Source organism: Delphinus delphis, chromosome 11 (assembly GCF_949987515.2).
Source record: "Delphinus delphis chromosome 11, mDelDel1.2, whole genome shotgun sequence".
Classification (NCBI taxonomy): Eukaryota; Metazoa; Chordata; class Mammalia; order Artiodactyla; family Delphinidae; genus Delphinus; species Delphinus delphis.
In genome coordinates this window covers 24,912,047-24,929,982 of record NC_082693.1, presented here as the reverse complement: position 1 = coordinate 24,929,982, position 17,936 = coordinate 24,912,047, and the positions used below count along the sequence as shown (strand labels likewise).

General features: G+C 38.7%; 1 protein-coding gene across 1 annotated transcript in view; it reads left to right on the top strand.

Annotated features, from left to right (window-relative positions):
• Positions 1-17,936, top strand: part of TMTC1 (transmembrane O-mannosyltransferase targeting cadherins 1) — a 257,619-nt gene that overhangs the window by 135,341 nt on the left and 104,342 nt on the right. The window contains exon 8 of the mRNA XM_060024531.1: positions 5,416-5,605. Coding sequence (XP_059880514.1) covers positions 5,416-5,605 — 190 coding nt within the window. The remainder of the gene's footprint in view (positions 1-5,415; positions 5,606-17,936) is intronic.

Here is a 17,936-nt window from a genome sequence, read left to right as displayed (position 1 = left end):
AGGGACACGGGTTCGTGCCCCGGTCCGGGAAGATCCCACATGCTGCGAGCGGCTGGGCCCGTGAGCCATGGCCGCTGAGCCTGTGCATCCGGAGCCTGTGCTCCACAACGGGAGAGGCCACAACAGTGAGAGGCCCGCGTACCGCAAAAAAAAAAAGAAGAAGATTTAGATTTAAAGAGTGCCACACTATTTACAATAGCCAGGACATGAAAGCAACCTAAATGTCCATCGACAGATGAATGGATAAAGAAGATGTGGCACATATATACAATGGAATATTACTCAGCCATAAAATGGAATGAAATTGAGTTATTTGTAGTGAGCTGGATGGACCTAGAGTCTGTCATACAGAGTGAAGTAAGTCAGAAAGAGGAAAACAAATACCTTATGCTAATGCATATATATGGAATCTAGAAAACTGATACTGATGAACCTAGTGGCAGGGCAGGAATAAAGACACATACGTAGAGAATGAACTTGAGGACACAGGGTGGGAAGAGGAGGCTGGGACGAAGTGAGAGAGTGGCATGGACATATACACACTACCAAATGTAAAATAGCTAGCTAGTGGGAAGCAGCTGCATAGCACAGGGAGATCAGCTCTGGGCTTTGTGACCACCTAGAGGGGTGGGATAGGGAGGGTGGGAGGGAGTCTCAAGACGGAGGGGATATGGGGGTATATGTATACATATAGCTGATTCACTTTGTTGTACATCAGAAACTAACACAACATTGTAAAGCAATCATACTTCAAAAAAGATGTTAAAAAAAAAAGGGCCACAGTTTGATTAGGTGCCATTTGATGCCAGTTCCCCACCGGCCTCATTTTCCCTTTCATGTATTTCATGCTGAAACCTCTTCATTCATTCCTGGATTATGAATGAAAATACATCACTAAGTTGTTTAAGCTGAATTCCCGGCTTTTTGTGCTGTATATTCCATTTTGTTGCCAGATATTCTAGTGGCTTTCCTCCTGTTAGCAGAATTCATGGTAGAAAATTGGTAAATAATTCATTTTATTTTTGCCCCTGCTTTAAAAAAGAAAACCCAGTGGGACAGAGATACTCAAAGATTGTTTTATTTCTGAAATTTTTGCAGAAATAAGCAAGATGATTAGTTTGAAATGTAATTCATAGTCAATGAGTTAAAAAGAAATACATCAGTTGCTGATTACAGCTAGCTCAACTAGCCCTCTCAAATGTAATTAGCTTTCGGGGTGATTCCAAGTGGCTTCTTTGTGCTTAAATTTGCAAAAATTTTCCAATGCTGTTTCAGTATTTCAAATAGTATTTAAGGAGTTTACTTGCAACATTTATCTGAGTTCATATGCACAAAAGGTAGGTGTATATTTCTGAGCTAATGGAGATAATATATATATATTAAAAAGGGCAATTCCACTCCTGGCTATATATCACAAAAAAACCCAAAAAACACTACGTTGAGAAGATACATGCACCCCAGTGTTCATAGTAATAGTATTTACAGTACAAGATATGGAAGCAACCTAAGTGTCCATCAACAGGTGAATGGATAAAGATTCTGTGGTATATACATACAATGGAATATTACTCAGTCTCATAAAAAAGAACAAAATTTTGCCATTTGTGACAACTTAGATGGACCTGGAGGGTATTATGCTTAGTGAAATAAGTCAGACAGAGAAAGACAAATACTGTATATCATCACTTATATGTGAAATCTAAAAAATAAAACAAACAAATGAGTATAACAAAACAGACTCACATACAGAACAAACTAATGGTTATGAAAAGGGAAGGGGGTGGGGCAATTTAGGGGTGAGGAATTAAGAGGTACAAACTACTATGTATAAGTAAGCTACGAGGATACATTGTACAGCAGAGGGAATATAGCTAATATTTTATAATAACTTTAAATGGAGCATAATCTATAAAAATTTTAAATCACTATGTTGTACGCCTGAAACTAATATAATATTATAAATCACCGATACCTCAACAAAAATAAAGGAGGGTTAGTTAAGTTAATAGTGTTGGGTTAAGTTAATAGTTTTGACCTTTCTAGTGTTATAGGAAGGTGAAGTTTTAGTTCTGTGGTTTACTTTTCTTTTTTGACCTATTTTGCTTATAATCTGTGTAAAAAGTCACAACTGAGCATTTAAAAAAATATGTAAGTAACTACGTTGAGACTGTAACTTTTAAAAAATGTTATTCTTGATATTTGGTTTTTGTCAGTATGGTATTGCAAGTCTAGAAAATATAAGAGACTGAATGAAGACAACTTGCAGGGCAAGTTCAAAATGTGAACTGAACATTAAAAGTTTCTGCATGGTGTTTGCAGCTATTCCATGGTCAAGCTGCAGCCAGACTTAAGAAAGCATTCCTGTTGCAATTCTGTTGCCTTTATCACTACTTAAAAATTGTTTTATTATGAAAAATATTAAATATGTACAAGAGTGGAGAAAACGGCATAAAGAATCCCCACCTACCCTTTATCCAGTTTTCCCAGTCATAGTTCATGGCCAATCTTGTTTCATTCATACTCCCACCCGGTTCTTCCGCGTCGCTTCAATCCATCATTTTGAAGCAAATCCCAGACATAATCTCATTTCAAATGGGTATATTTTCGTATGTATTTCTGAAATACAAGGGCCCTTAAAGACTTAGAACCACAATACTGTTATCATGCTTTAGAAATTAACAGTGATTCTCTATTATCATATATCCAATCAGCGTTTCATTTTTTCTGTCTCATAAGCAGTTATTTTTAATAGCAGTTTGTTTGAATTAGCAGCTAAACAAAACCTGCACTTTGTTTGATATGTCTCTTAAGTCTCTTAATTTTTAGGTGCCCTCTCCCCTTTTTTACCCCTCCCATTGCAATGTATTTGTTGAAGAAACTGCCGTCATTTTTTCCGTGGAATTCGTAACATTCTGGATTTAGCGTATTGCCTCCCTGTGGTATTATTTAACATGTTCTGGTGTTTTCTGTATTTGATGTAAACTGGTAATAAAGTGCTTGGTTAGATTCAAGTTTAATTTTCTTTTTTACTTGACAAGACTGCTTCAAATACAAAAGCAGCCCATCAGCTTTTTGTGTATATCCATCAGGAATTAGTCTCCCTTTCTGTGATGTTAAAATTGATTAGTAAGTTCTAGGCACCTGATTTAGCCTGATCCATCCATGATAAAATACCCCATCAGCTTTTCACCTCATAATTTCAGCAGCCGTTTATGGTCATTGCCTAGATCTATTATAGCAAGAAGGAGAGATACTATTTTTTAAAGTAATTCCTAAGACTTGGGATGTAACCGAGTGACATAGCTGTGTGTGACTCTCCTGCTAGGTTTGGTGGTTGAACATTCTCCTTTAAAGCCAAGTCATGAAGAATCTTTACTGAGCTAAGAAGTATATAGCATGAGCTTAGAAGCTCTGTGAAAAGAAGAAGCCCTAAGTGACCCAGTCATCATTCTGTGGAGTTGGCATTCTCACGAGGCAGTTTCACAGGCCCAAACCTAAGAGGGATAAGATGACTTGTTTTTATCTTTGATAAATAACAAAGCTTGGACTTCATCAAACTTTCAGTATATACTGCACTATCTGTACATTCATATTTTATTTAAAATAACAACAGGGAGGGGAGTGTTGAGAAATACCATTGAAATATCTGACCCATTTCTCTGTTGGGGTTTGAGAGCAAAGGCAGTGAAGAATCCCCATCCCTGAGCCTTTCCTGATCATTGCTAATGATTTCTCCACGGCCAACCTTGGAGGAAGAGGAGGAAAGGGAAGGAGATAGATTGGAAAGGGCTAGGAGGGGTGTTCTAAACCAGAGCTGCTTACTGAGAGGAATTCAGGGTGAATTGACTCTTACCATTGGAAAGTAGCCTAGAAATTATCTGCTCCAACTTCTTTGCGCATCCAAGGTTTCCTCCGAAAGGATCTGGCGATGAGGGAGCTCTTCTCTTCACGTTCTGAACCCTCATGGCACTCATCTCCTTCTGCCTCTTTAATTCTGCGTATCTTATTTTCACTATTGGATTTTACATTCCTTGGGGGCAAGGGATTTATCTATTTCTCTGGTTTAGTCCCATGTAGAGTGTCAAAGATAAACACAGCTGGACATTAGTTAGAGCAATAAGAACACACTTTATTCAGTAACTACTGGCAGTTCAGGAAAGAGCTGAGCTCCATTCTGATTTGCGCAGGGTTGACTGGGTATTTTAAAGAGAGAATGGGAGGGGCGGCAAAAGGGGCTCGGCAGAGTCAGAGAAGTAAGAAATTACAAAGGATTGATCGTCTAAGTGCCTTTAGGCTGTGTCTGCTGGCTGGCAGTTATCAGAGTTAGGATTCTGTCCTCCCACAGGCCCCTTCCTCTGATGATTACATTTTAAAGGAATGACTCTCAGGTCCTTGAGAAAGACAGTTCTGAGTTGTAAGAGGTACATATTCCCAAACTGTAAGTCCTTTGTAGTAAGTGCTCTAAGAAAGGGAGGTCAGGGCCCTTTTTGTCAGGGATTAACTAGAAAAAGGTAAATTCTCCTGGCAATGATGATCTTTCTCAGGCAGGCATTTTAGTGGAGGGGCTGGGGTCATCCCAGGAACATGGCCTTATGCTGCTAAAAGCCATACTAGAGTTTGGCCATCCCCTAGTGCAGAGGTTTGGATGGAGTTTGTTATATGCTGAAAGTTCTGCAGTTTTCAAGGGTCTAGAACACAAGTTAAAGAATTTGTGTTTACTGAACAGATTTAAGTAAATTTAGTTTCTTCTACGCTGAAAGGAAGGGGGTCAGTTAGAATGCCTTAGTGCCTAGACACAGCCAGGAAACAGGAGTAACATCCCCATTCATAAATTTCCTTCCCTAGGTCCACCTGGCTATTCTTATTATCAAGGACAGCTGTTAACTTCCCTCCTCTTAAAGGCTAGCCTCTCAATTTGTAAGAGACTTTATCTCCTTACCACAGATATTTTTATTTTTTTGAAATAGTTCCAAATGGATCAATCTATTATAAAATGGTTAATATTTTCATATCTACTGCGGGATTTGGGGCACTATTAAAAAGGGACAGGTCAAATGTCTCTTACCCAGGGAATAGTACCCAATAGGGCAGCATTTCATGTCATATGCTTTCATCTATACCATTTATCTCAGTTGTTATGTATTTATTTATGATAATTTTTAGATATAGGTCATGGAAACTCTGTCTTATTCATCACTGAAAGGCCAGCACTTACCACAGTGACTAGCAGCTATTAAATAGATTCCAAAATGATCAACTTAATGACTAAATGAATGAATGACTTCCCATCTTACCTTGTCTTTTCTATAACATTGATAGTATAGAAGTGCTATTTAATAGAAACATGGTGAATGAATGTTTGCAAAATGTCATGGATCTCGAGTTATGTTTCAGTGACTCTTCTTCTCTTTGTAGATTCCTTACCTATTCCTACCTCTTGGCCTTCAACGTGTGGCTTCTGCTTGCACCTGTTACCCTGTGCTATGACTGGCAGGTGGGCAGTATTCCTCTGGTAGAGACCATATGGGACACGCGGAACTTAGCCACCATCCTTCTGGCAGTTGTGATGGCCTTACTGAGCCTTCATTGTTTAGCAGCCGTCAAGGTAATTTTCTTAAGATTCAAATGAATTCTACATTTCAAGAGAGATACTCTATACTCTAACTTTTTTTTTTTTTGCAAGGGGGTGTGGGTCTAAATTGAATTTACTCATTCATCTAAAAAACTTTGTGTATTTAAAATTTTTCCAGAAAGGTAATATATATTTTAAAGATCTTATCGGGGTTAATCGACCAAGGTTACAATGTTTGCAAATGAGAAATTTTTTTCTTGCAGTGTTTGACTCATTTTTGACCTAATTCATTTGATTTCATGTAATGATAAATGAGATAATGATAACATGTTCATAAGTGCTTAAATATGGTTAAGATTCTGCTTACACTAATAAATGCCTGCCTGAGTTGGCTGGGTGATTCTCACTTCAAAAAAAGAGATAATAGTACAAAACTTTATTAAAAGTTTTAATATTGGGAACTTGGAAAAATATTGGAACGTGGAAAAAATTATTAAATGTAACCATTTCAAAAATGATCAAAGACAGCAAAGAACTTGAAAATATTTACTTATTAAAAACTGCTACTGCCTTGTATAAGATGCTTCTTGCCTGAGAATATTCCCATCCCCCCAGATCTAGTGTTAAAAACTCACAGGTTGGGCTTCCCTGGTGGCGCAGTGGTTGAGAGTACGCCTGCCGATGCAGTGGACACGGGTTCGTGCCCCGGTCCGGGAAGATCCCACATGCCGCGGAGCGGCTGGGCCTGTGAGCCATGGCCGTTGAGCCTGCCCGTCCGGCACCTGTGCTCCGCAACGGGAGAGGCCACAACAGTGAGAGGCCCGCATACCGCAAAAAAACAAAAACAAAAACAAAAAAACCTCACAGATTTACTGGCTGGAGGTGGCTGATTTGGTTTGGGAGAGTAGCAGAGCAGCTAGCAATTTAAGGGGTAGATTTTGGAAGCAAGAGAGCTGTAGAAGGGCTGAGATAATAACACTCTCCGTGCATTCACGGATGAATGAGAAAACAACATGTGCACGTGGGACATCCTAGAAAGCGCGAGCAAAACTGAAAGCCTGGGGAGACTTACTTATTTGCTGCAAATTTGAATGAATTCTTCAACACAAGTGCAGGTTGGGCGGCAGAGGGTGGAAGCTTCACTGGCTTTAGTTGTCTGTATATAACCTCTGTTGAAATCATTGGCTGATCACAAAGCTATGCAAGAACTAGAGAGATTCCCCAGAGATCCAGGCAAAAGAAAGAAGGAAACAAATAAAATCCCACTGAGCAAAAATTTCAGCTCTCTACATAAAAAGAGATTTTTCAGTTTGAATCCAGGCAAGTTTATCATATATTAAAACAGGAAACCATCAAATTTCAGAAGAACAAAATAGAATAGAGAGGGCTTCCCTGGTGGCGCAGTGGTTGAGAGTCTGCCTGCCGATGCAGGGGATGCGGGTTCCTGCCCCGGTCCGGGAAGATCCCACATGCCACAGCAGCTGGGCCCGTGAGCCGTGGCCACTGAGCCTGTGCGTCCAGAGTCTGTGCTCCTCAACAGGAGAGGCCACAGCATTGAGAGGCCCGCATACCACAAAAGAAAAAAAAAAAAAACATTAGAATAGAGAGTCACTATGGTGTATGACACACAATGCTGGGTTTTTAATTAGATTACTGGACATGTAAAGAAATAGGTGACCTAAAGTCAGGAAAAAATAGTCAGTAGAAAATGGAATAGAATTCACATTCCAAAGATAAACTCACATTTACAAGCTTAACTGATTTTTAACAAAGTTACCAATGTAATTCAATGGGGAAATATAAGATACTGTAATAACGAATTATCTGTAAGGGAAAAATGAGAACATTAACCCTTAACTCATACTATACCCTTAGAAAGTATTTCTAAGTGGATCATAGTCCTAAACAAAAGAGTTAAATAACACCAAAAATTCTAAAAGGAAATAGAAAATCTTTGTGAACTTGTGTTAAGCAAAGAGTTCTTAGGATACATAAAGTGCAAATTATGAAAGAAAATGTTGATAAACTGGACATCATCAGGATTAAAAACTCTGTTCCTCAAAAGATAACGTTAATTAAATCAAATGGCAAGCTACAAATCGGGAGAAAATATTTGCAAAACATATAGCTACAAAGGACTTGTATCTCGGATATTTAAAGAGCTCTTAAAATTCAATAATTAGAAGGCAACTCATTAAAAATGGACAAAAGATTCAAATAGACACTTCACAAAAGAAGATATACAAAGGGTAATAAGTACATGAAAAGTTGCTCAGCATCATTAGTCATTAGGGAAACTCAAAACCACAAAAAAGAACCACTATACACTCTATAGAATGACTGTGATTAAAAAGGTTCACAATAGTAAGTGTTGGCTAAGAATGTGGAGCAACTGGAAGCCTCATACATGACTGGTGAGAATGAAAAATGGGTCAGCCACTTCGGAAAAATTCAGCAGTTTTGTAAGAAGTTAAACATAAAAATAAGCAATTCTGCTTCCCAGTATCTACTGAAGAGAGATGGAAACTTATGTCCATACAAGAGTCTTACAAGTAAATATTCATAGCAGCTTTATTTATACTAGTTGAAAAATAAAGATCGTCTAGTGACCTCACCTTGGGAATGGATAAACTTAATGTGGTAAATTATTGAAAAATGTAAAGGAACAAATAATTTACTGACACATAAAACAACAAAAATGAACCTCAAATACTTACCAAGTGAAAGAAACCAGGCATTTAAGATCAAATACTGCATAATTCCATTCATATGAAATGTCTGTCATTATAATTCTGCCTTTTCTAGAATTTTATATGGCTAGAAAAGGCAGAATTTTAATGACAGAAAACCTGAGGTTGGGAATTGACTGTAAAAAAGACTTGAAGGAACTTTTGGGGGTGTGAAATGTCTAAAATTTGATTGTGGTTTTAGTTGCTGGATTATATGTACATTTACCAAAACTCATCAGAATATACACATAAAATGGGTGAATGCTATTGTATGTGAATGGTATCTCAACAAAGGTGTGTTTTAAAAAAAGATTAAAATGTTACAAATAGATTAAAGGCTAGAATGAATACAGAACTTAAAGTAGAATATAAAACACAATATGTGATCCTGAAAATCTGATGAAAAATATTTTTGTTTTTTTATTTGAGGTGAAATTTGCATAACATACAATTAACCATTCCAAAGTGTACAATTTAGTGGCACTAGTGTGTTCACAATGTAGTTTACTTACCTGTTCTATTTCAGAGCTCTTTCATAATTTCGTTAAAAACACACTCTCCCTACCCCATCCCCTGGTAACCTCTGATCTGCTTTCTGTCTCTATGGAGTTGCCTATTCTGGATATAAAATAAATTATACAGTAATTACAGTAATACAATATGTGACCTTTTGTGTCTGACTTCTTTTACTTTGCATAGTATTTTTGAAGTTCATCCAAAGTTGTACTGTATATCAATACTCTGTTCCTTTTTTGACTGAGTAATATTTCATTGGATATATACCACAGTTGGTTTATGCATTCATCTGTTGATAGACATTACGGCTGTTTCCACCTTTTGGCTAGTACGAATAATGCTACTATACACATTGGTGTACAAGTTTCTGTGTTGGACATACTTTTTCATTTCTCTTAGGTATATACCTAGGAGTGAAATTGCTGGGTCACATGGTAATTCTGTTTAACTTTTTGAGGAACTGTTTTTCACAGTGGATGCACCCTTTTATTTTTCCACCAGGAAAGTACGGGGGTTCCTATTTCTCTACATCTTTGCCAATGTTTGTTATTTTGTATTATTTTATTTAAAGCTGTTCTGGTGGGCATGAAGAGGTATCTCACTGTGGTTTTGATGTGCATTTCCTTAATGACCAGTGATGAACATCTTTTCATGTGCCTTTTGGCCATTTGTGTATTTTCTTTGGAGAAATGTCTATTCGGGTCCTTTGGTCATTTTAACAAGGTGTTTTTTTTATTTGTTTGTTTTTTATAAATTTATTTATTTATTTATTTTTGGCTGCATTGGGTCTTTGTTGCTGCACGTGGGCTTCCTCTAGCTGTGGCAAGTGGGGGCTACTCTTCGTTGCGGTACGCAGGCTTCTCACTGCGGGGGCTTCTCTTGTTGCGGAGCACAGCCTCTAGGCGCACGGGCTTCAGTAGTTGTGGCACATTGGCTCAGTAGTGTGGTTCGTGGGCTTAGATGCTCCATGGCATGTGGGATCTTCCCGGACCAGGGCTCGAACCCGTGTCCCCTGCATTAGCAGGCGGATTCTTAACCACTGCGCCACGAGGGAAGCCCCTCTGGTCATTTTTTTTAATTGGGTTGTCTTTTTGTTGTTGAATTGTAAGAGTTCAGGATATTAAATTTCCAACAGATAGATGATTTGGAAATATTTTCTCCCATTCTTTAAATTGTAATTTCACATTCTTGATAATGTCCTTTAATGCAAAAAAGTTTTTAATGAAGTCTAATTTATTGTTTTCTTTTGTTATTCATTGCTTTTGGTGTCAAATCTAAGACTCCATCGTCACATTCGAGGTCACAAAGATTTCCCACTCAGTTTTCTTCTAAGAGTTTTATAGTTTTAGCTCTGATGTTTAGGTTATTGATCCATTTTGACTTAATTTTTATATGAGCACAGATTTCATCTTCTCGGTAAGGGCTACCATAACTACCCTATTTCAAATGCAATCACATACCCTCTGCTCCACATCTTACCTCCCTTTCACTTAACTTTTTCTTCACTATACTTCCAGTTTCTAAGATGCTATATAATTTTGTCACTTTATGTAATGTCTATTTCCTCCAACTAGAGCATAAACCCCACGAGGACAGAGATTATTTTCTGTTTTGTTCAATGCCATATTTCTAACACCAAGAGTTTGTCACATCCAATATTTATTAGCTAAATTTTATTGTTTGCCACTCAATATACATTATCTAAATGAATAAGATCATAAAAAGTTAGAAACTCTTTTTCAGTTTTGGTATGCAGAACCTTTTGCTTAAGTGAACTGTATTTAAAGCATAAAAAAGACTGTGCTCAATACTGGTGTGAAATGTTTGGGAGTCAATATGAGATTTGTTTTATTAGCCTTTCAGTGTGGTTTGACGTGCCTGCTATACTGGTATTGATCTGCAAGAGCAAATGTGGTAGAGTGCTGGACTGGTATGTCAGGAAGGGGTTTTCTTGACACTCTCCCAGCTAACTAAAGGGAGTGGTGAGTCCCCACAGGCTGTCACCTTGGTCAGGTTATGTTAAAGTTGGACCTTCATGCTGGCAGTAAACCCCTGCACATTGGCGAACCTTGGCCATCCCCAGTGTGTCTGTGGTAACATGATGAATGAATGGAAACTTCCTCGTTGGAAGGCTGTTAATCCTTTTCTTTCATGGAATTTGTTCCAAAATCACTTTACTGCATCAGGAAAAACGTTGGCAAAGCATTCCAGCTGTGGTGATAGTAAGATTTAGCTCTTCTGTGGTGGCTTTCATCTTGAAAATTCTTCGCAAACATTAACTAAAGCCTCTGGCAATTCTTGGAGGCTACTTGCCCTTTCTGCTTACACATTGGAAGGTCTTAAAAATCAGATTCTCCTGCTAATTCGTAAGCTCTTGAAGCGGAGATAATCTTGGTTATTCTATGTGGTGATTAGTTACTAAGGACAGGATCCTAAGGGCTCTGACTCCAAGACAATACACAGTAGAATTAAGATTTTATGAAAATAGAGGTCTTGCTTTGCGGACATTTTTCCGTGCTAAAAACGAACAGTGGATGAAATGTTTACAATAATGTCAGCAAAATAAACACAGCTCTGTCCACCTAGAATATTTCTAAATGATGTGTGTACTGCATCAATGTGTTGGATTGAAATTACTTTATAATCCCTGGCTATTTCCTTCAATTTTGAGATAGTGAGTCCATATGATACATTACCAGGGGAAAAAATGATTGGATAAACAAGCATAAACATTGAGTCCAGGGAATCACGGAAAATATTTATTTCACCTTTGATGGATTCTCAATCATACAAAGGCCACCTTGGCTTATGGTCAGGGGAGAGTATGTTCTTTTTAGCCTCACTACTTCTTCCTCTTTAATTCCCTTAATGTTGATTGTCTACTTGTGGCCAGGATTACAGCAGGGAACAAAATGAAGGTCTTGCCTACATGGAGCTTACAGTTAAACACTTAAAATTTGTTGTTACATGCCAGGTGTTGATAAGGGCTGGGAGGAGGTCAGGGCTGGCCTCACAGATATTATGGCATTGAGCAGAGATATAAAGGAAGTGAAGGAATGAGCCATTTGGCTGTTGGGGGAGGGGTATTTCAAGTAGAAGGAAAGCAAGTGCCAAGACCCTGAGGCAGGAAAGTAGTGGAGTGTTCACAGAACAGCAGGGAAGCTGACACAGCTGCAGCAGAGGGGTCAAGGGTAGAGCCAGGTGAAATGATGTCCAGGAGATGATGGAGTGTGTGTGTGTGTGTGTGTGTGTGTGTGTGTGTGTGTTCGTGCACGCGTGTGTGCACAGGATCAAGCCTAGGTCTTTTAAGCCTCTGCCTACTTTCTTTTTACCTGCCATGCTTTTTCCACAGGGTCTCTGACTCTGTTAACTGTTGGATGGTTTTGTCTGATTTTCTTGTTGATAAGGTCTGGCCATGGAGGGGAATGAGATGGGGAAAGAATTCAGGTCCTTTGTAAAGAATTTAGATGTTTCTGTATATGTGTTTGTGGAAGATAAGAGGTGAGGGTTGAAGGAAAAGGGCAGCCTTGGGGTCCATAAGGCATCTATAAGACATACAAATCTTTCTTTTGCTAATATTAACCAGCTTTGGGGCAATATGTATGTTTACAATCTTTGTTTCTCCTCCAATTTACCAAACTCACTTCTTTCATCCTACCTTGTTATCAACCAGGGCACTGGACGAGGGGGATATAATCTACCCTGATACAATTGTATTTATACTTAATTGAATTTTTCTGGAAAATATTTTGACTTTACAAAGCAACAAACTACCACATGTAAGAAATAAAACAGCAGTTATTTCCCAATTCCCAACCACACCCCGAGACCCACCCTCTGCAGGCCTGCTTTGAACATTTGTCCTTGTACATTTTTACACTTATTGAAAACAAAAACAAATTCTCTCTTTTATACAAGTAAGTTAAGTTACACACCATTATAAACCAGACCCTTCTAGGCCACTTCCACAGCCAGTTAGAGTGTCCCTCTAGGTAAGCAGCTCAGAGAGCAGATGTCTGAATTTTGACAAGCTTTTGTCCAGGGTTGAGTGGAAGAACTAGGGCTCAGAATCTGAGGGTTTTCTTTCTCTAGAAATAATCACAGAATTAATTTAAAGAGTGTTTCTAATTTGTCCTATTTTCATGGCATAAGAAATTTAAGACCTCAGGGAGTAGTTTATTATTTATCATAAAAGAGCTCACTTGCATCTTTGAGAATTTAAATGTGAAATTTGTCTTATTCTGTGCCTCTCCATCACCTCCTTCTCTTCACACCCTTTATTGACGAGGAATACATTTGAGCTTATATTACATAATGTAGAGAACAATCTAGAAACTCATTATTGGATTGAATTTTTTTTAACAATGAATTTTAAAGTGAACTAATTTGCTCTCACTCGTTGTGATGGGGATAATCTCTCTGTTGGAATGTATGTACAGTAGAGATAAAGAGCACTTAAGCCATGGAGGCTGGTTATTCCATTCTCTTCTATGAATAGTGAATATTTATAGACCAAGAGAACAATAGGCCGAAAATGTACTTGGGTTTTTCTTACAGACTGTGCATCATCAGACTGTTGACTTGCAATAAAATAGTGACATATGTCAGGCATGTCAGGAAAGTTTGGATTAATTTGGATTGTTTACAGGAGTTAATACCGTTGGTCCTACTCTTTATACTTGCCCTTTTCCCATGTCCTTTAATGCGATTTCCTGTGTTACAGAGGAAGCACCACTAAGTTATATTTAAGAGTAATTTATTTGTTATTGATTCTTTATTACATTCTCACAAGGTATCTTGAGATGTTAAGATTTTTTTTTATATCTTTTATAATACGGGGCATGCTTGTAAAAAAGTAAAACATGAGGAAAAAAGAGGAAAGTTAACGATACCCAGCTTTCCCAATAATAACCTCAACAATGAGATGTCTTTTGAGAACAGACATTAAGCAGTGGAGGTCCACTCCCCCAGGTATGAGGCTTTAAGGGTTGGTTTTGTTTGGTTTTTTTGTTTTCCTTTTCAGTAGAGGTCACAGCTTTGCCCCAGATTTTCCATTCATAGTCTTCTACATCATTCCCTTGAAACCAGCACCAATCATCGGCTACGTCTCTGGGCCCTGGAAAACAAGTCAAATTCTCAGGTCTGCATAGGGATGAATGTGCAGCCTGACCAGTGGAGGTGACCACCAGTGACAACTTGGTGGAAATGGAGAGGCTGAATCTTCTCCTTCGGGAGGTGGCTGTGTTCTTCTCTGAGATCTCCCTTCATGCCTGTTCCCAGCCTTGCTCTCGATTAGCCTCCATGCTAGTGTGTATCACAGCCTCCAGCAACACACCCAGTGAAAGAGCAGACAGATGGACAAATGGAGACTGTCAGCCTTAGATCTCTCTTTCATTAAAACGCCCACACAACTCAACAGGGGGAGAGATCGGAAAGTGATTATTTTCTCATTGACATTCTTACCTCATTCCCAAAAGCACTTGGCACAGAAGGAGCTTATGAGAATAAGCATAATACAATAGGGCAGACCAGGAGATGGCAAACTTTTCTCTTTCTTTTGGCAAAGAACCAGACAGAAAATATTTGAGGTTTTGTCATACAGTCTGTCACAACTATTCAACTCCACCAGTGTCGCATAAATTAGCTGACCCCTGCTGTAGAACATTGTACTACCATAGATTCATACGGTTGAACTGAACACGCTTTCAGATTTCTGGAAATTACTTTGTATTTAGCTTATCCAAATAATACGTTATGGTATTATTGTGTCACATAGATCACTGTGGAATAACTCTTTTAAATTCCAGAATAGACATTATGAAACCCGGTAAAATAAGCATCGTGTTGTAGTATACCAAATGGTAAGATAAAATTGAACTTGAGGAATGAAGATTGCATTTAATGGTTAATGGCTTTGTGCCAATATTAATGGGTTTTTTTTTCTTTTCTTCTGGGCTACATTTTTCTTTTCAGTTTCCATTCTCTGGAAGCTTCACGTTCTCCATCCTTTGTCCTCAATTCATGAGAATTCTCCTCATACTATTACAGGTCCAATCTTTCCAGCTCATTTACAACCCATCCTGTTTGTCCTGCTTTGGAACCCCTGCAATCACTGATAGAAGAGGCCCTGTGACGTCTTGCCATGGTCCATCTGTCTGTGACCACCAGTGCTTTGGGAGGAACCATTGTCTGGGATGTCTCTCTGTCTCAAATTTGGCCAGCCTAGTTGATCCAGGCTCTTCTTACTGCCCTCAGCTGGCTTCTCCACCTGCCACTTTTACCTGTGGTGATAATGTCCTACTACCGGGTCACAGTTTTCCAAGGCAGTACCGGTAGTCAATTTTGGCCATGCGCTAAAGCTGAGATTTCTGTTTACGTCATTTTTCTGATGAAAGTTGGAAAGTGAGCTTACCACTTCATCAGATGTGATATTGGAAAATGGAGAAGTTGAATTTGCACCTTATTTTAAAATGGAACACATTTAAAGATCCATTGCTACTGCCTCTTCCCACATACTTTTACATCACTGCTTTGCCATACATGATACAAATTGTGGCTTATGTTCTGTCACTCTAATTTCATTTGGTAGTCTACTTTAAATGCATGACCACCAACTTCAGGAGGGAGCCAGGCCCCTCCATGTAAGAGGCAGCCCAGGTGCAGAGGAGTACTGCCCCAAGTTCCAGATCCAGAGTCCTGAGGCTGGGACGAGGGGAGGCTGCAGAGTGGAGTGATTACCACGGACCTGAGTCAGGCCAGGCTGTGCCCCTGACCCGTGTGAGCTCACCTTGTTCAGCCCTGTTCTTGCACCGTAGTTATTGTGAGGTTGAACCATGGCAAACCACACTGGACACTCAGCACAGTGGCTGGCATGTGGGAAACACTGAGTACCTGACAGCTGTTTTTGTAGTCCTTGTCACCATCACCATCATCGAGAAATCGTCACAGCTCAAAGTCAGGAGCACGATAAGGCCTCTTGTTTCCATTTTGTAGGAATAACCAGTCTTGAAAAAACGTAACCCAGTTGACTTTTTTTTTTTTGCGGTATGTGGTCCTCTCACTGTTGTGGCCTCTCCCGTTGCCGAGCACAGGCTCTGGATGCACAGGCTCAGCGGCCATGGCTCACGGGCCCAGCCGCTCCGCGGCATGTGGATCTTCCCGGACTGGGGCACGAACCCGCGTCCCCTGCATCGGCAGGCGGACTCTCAACCACTGCGCCACCAGGGAAGCCCGAGTGCTTTTTTTTTTTTTTTTGATTCTGTATATTTCAATTTACAGTCATGCTTTAGATCATCAAAAAATATTTATAACACTGCTGAAGATTGATCCTGCCCTCCCACCTCCCTTTATTCCCCCATCCTAGGTAACAGAGGTTTAAATTCTTGACCTAAGAGCTAAGAGTAGTAACATACTTGCAGGTGTTTAATGTTTAAGCGTATTTTGGAATTTGGAAGTAGATATGTTCAAATATCATATAAGGGCAGAATCCTAACATAAAACTACTCTATCTAGTTCAAAAAATGAATGTTTATCAAGAGAAAGAGAATAGTGACAAATATCACTGACTTCTGTACAAATGAACATTGGAGTTATCACCTAAACCTCCAAACTATAGAAATATGATAGATGTTTTTAAGGGTATTTGAAAGTTTACCAGAATAAGCAAGATACAAGAAAAGATTTGTTTTCTTTTATTGTTGTTCTTAAAACCTGTTACTGTCATTACCAGATTTCTCCATTCCACTCAGTGCTGGGTATTGGAACAAAATAGCCATTGGAGATGCATCTTTTTATTCAGTGGCTACCTGAAAATCAGAGGCCCTTGTGCGGTCTTCCCAAGGCATTCTTTGTTGTCTATTACTAATATGTCACCTGGGAAGTCATTTTTCCTTGTGCTGCATCTGAACCTAATGCAGATCCTTCTCATGTTCGGTGTAGTACACGGTTCGGTTGCACTGCTCTGCTTGGCTTTTGATCTGGGCCTGGCAGGAGTTTTTTCACATCCTTAAATAATTTGTTTTATTCCTTGCCTTCACACGGCAATTACATTTTCACAAGTCACACTCTTTAATAAGAAAATGACTTACCTACCCCTCTGATGTTTATACCTTAGCTGGAAGACTAACTGAATTTATTAATGGAAGAATTTTAGATAGTTGCATAATGGAAAAAAGGAATTGTCAGACATCAGTAACAGCTTTATTTATTTTTCTTGATTGTATGCTTTATGATTCTCAGCAAGATTTTATAGTCTGTATTATTATTTGCTTTTACTCAGAATAATTGTCACCTTTTGAGTGATAAGCTTAATTTTTAACACATTTTACTATTTCTTTTAACTTAATGATTTATACACTCATAAAAGCAACTCATTACCACTTAGCCTTGCAATGCTTCTGATTGTTTTAAACTCTTAAAAAGACATTTTTGTAACTCCTGAAGGCATTCTGTCATTATTTCCATTGAGAATGTGACATTTCTATTTAAAGGAGCACACCCTTTCCATATTGTTTGAAGAAAACCATGAAATACGTAATTAGGATGCCCAAGACTAAAAGCAGCTAAAACAAGTTCCTCTAAACAGAAAACCCAATGGAAATGCTTATTGTATTGGAAAATACAAAGGAGACTGAAGTGATTGATTGCCAGATTCTCTAGGTGGTTCACTCTAAGTACAAAGCCCAAGGAGCCTATAAAGGAGTGATAAATGCAACATGGGGAGAATCAATCCCCTCATTAAAAAAGAAAACAAAACTAAACTAAAATGCCTTACTTTTACACATGCTTTGCCTAAAGAGGCAGCATGGAGTATTAGAAAGAAAACGAGTTTGTCATACAAGCGTTAACGTTTCTATATTTACATTATTACACATCAAAATGTTGACAATAGGGTCTTCAAACTTTTTTCTCACCTAAAATATAATCAGAATAAATGAAATAATATATATGGTACATGGGGCTGTTCAGGAAGGCAAGTGCTGTATAAATGCACTTGAAACACATGGTGTTTCAAGTCAACATTCTGAAATTTAACTCCTGAACTTACCCGTTCATTGTTTCCCTGACCATGATTTCCCACCTTTGTGCATCCTACTAGTTGCCCAAGCCAAAATTCTTGG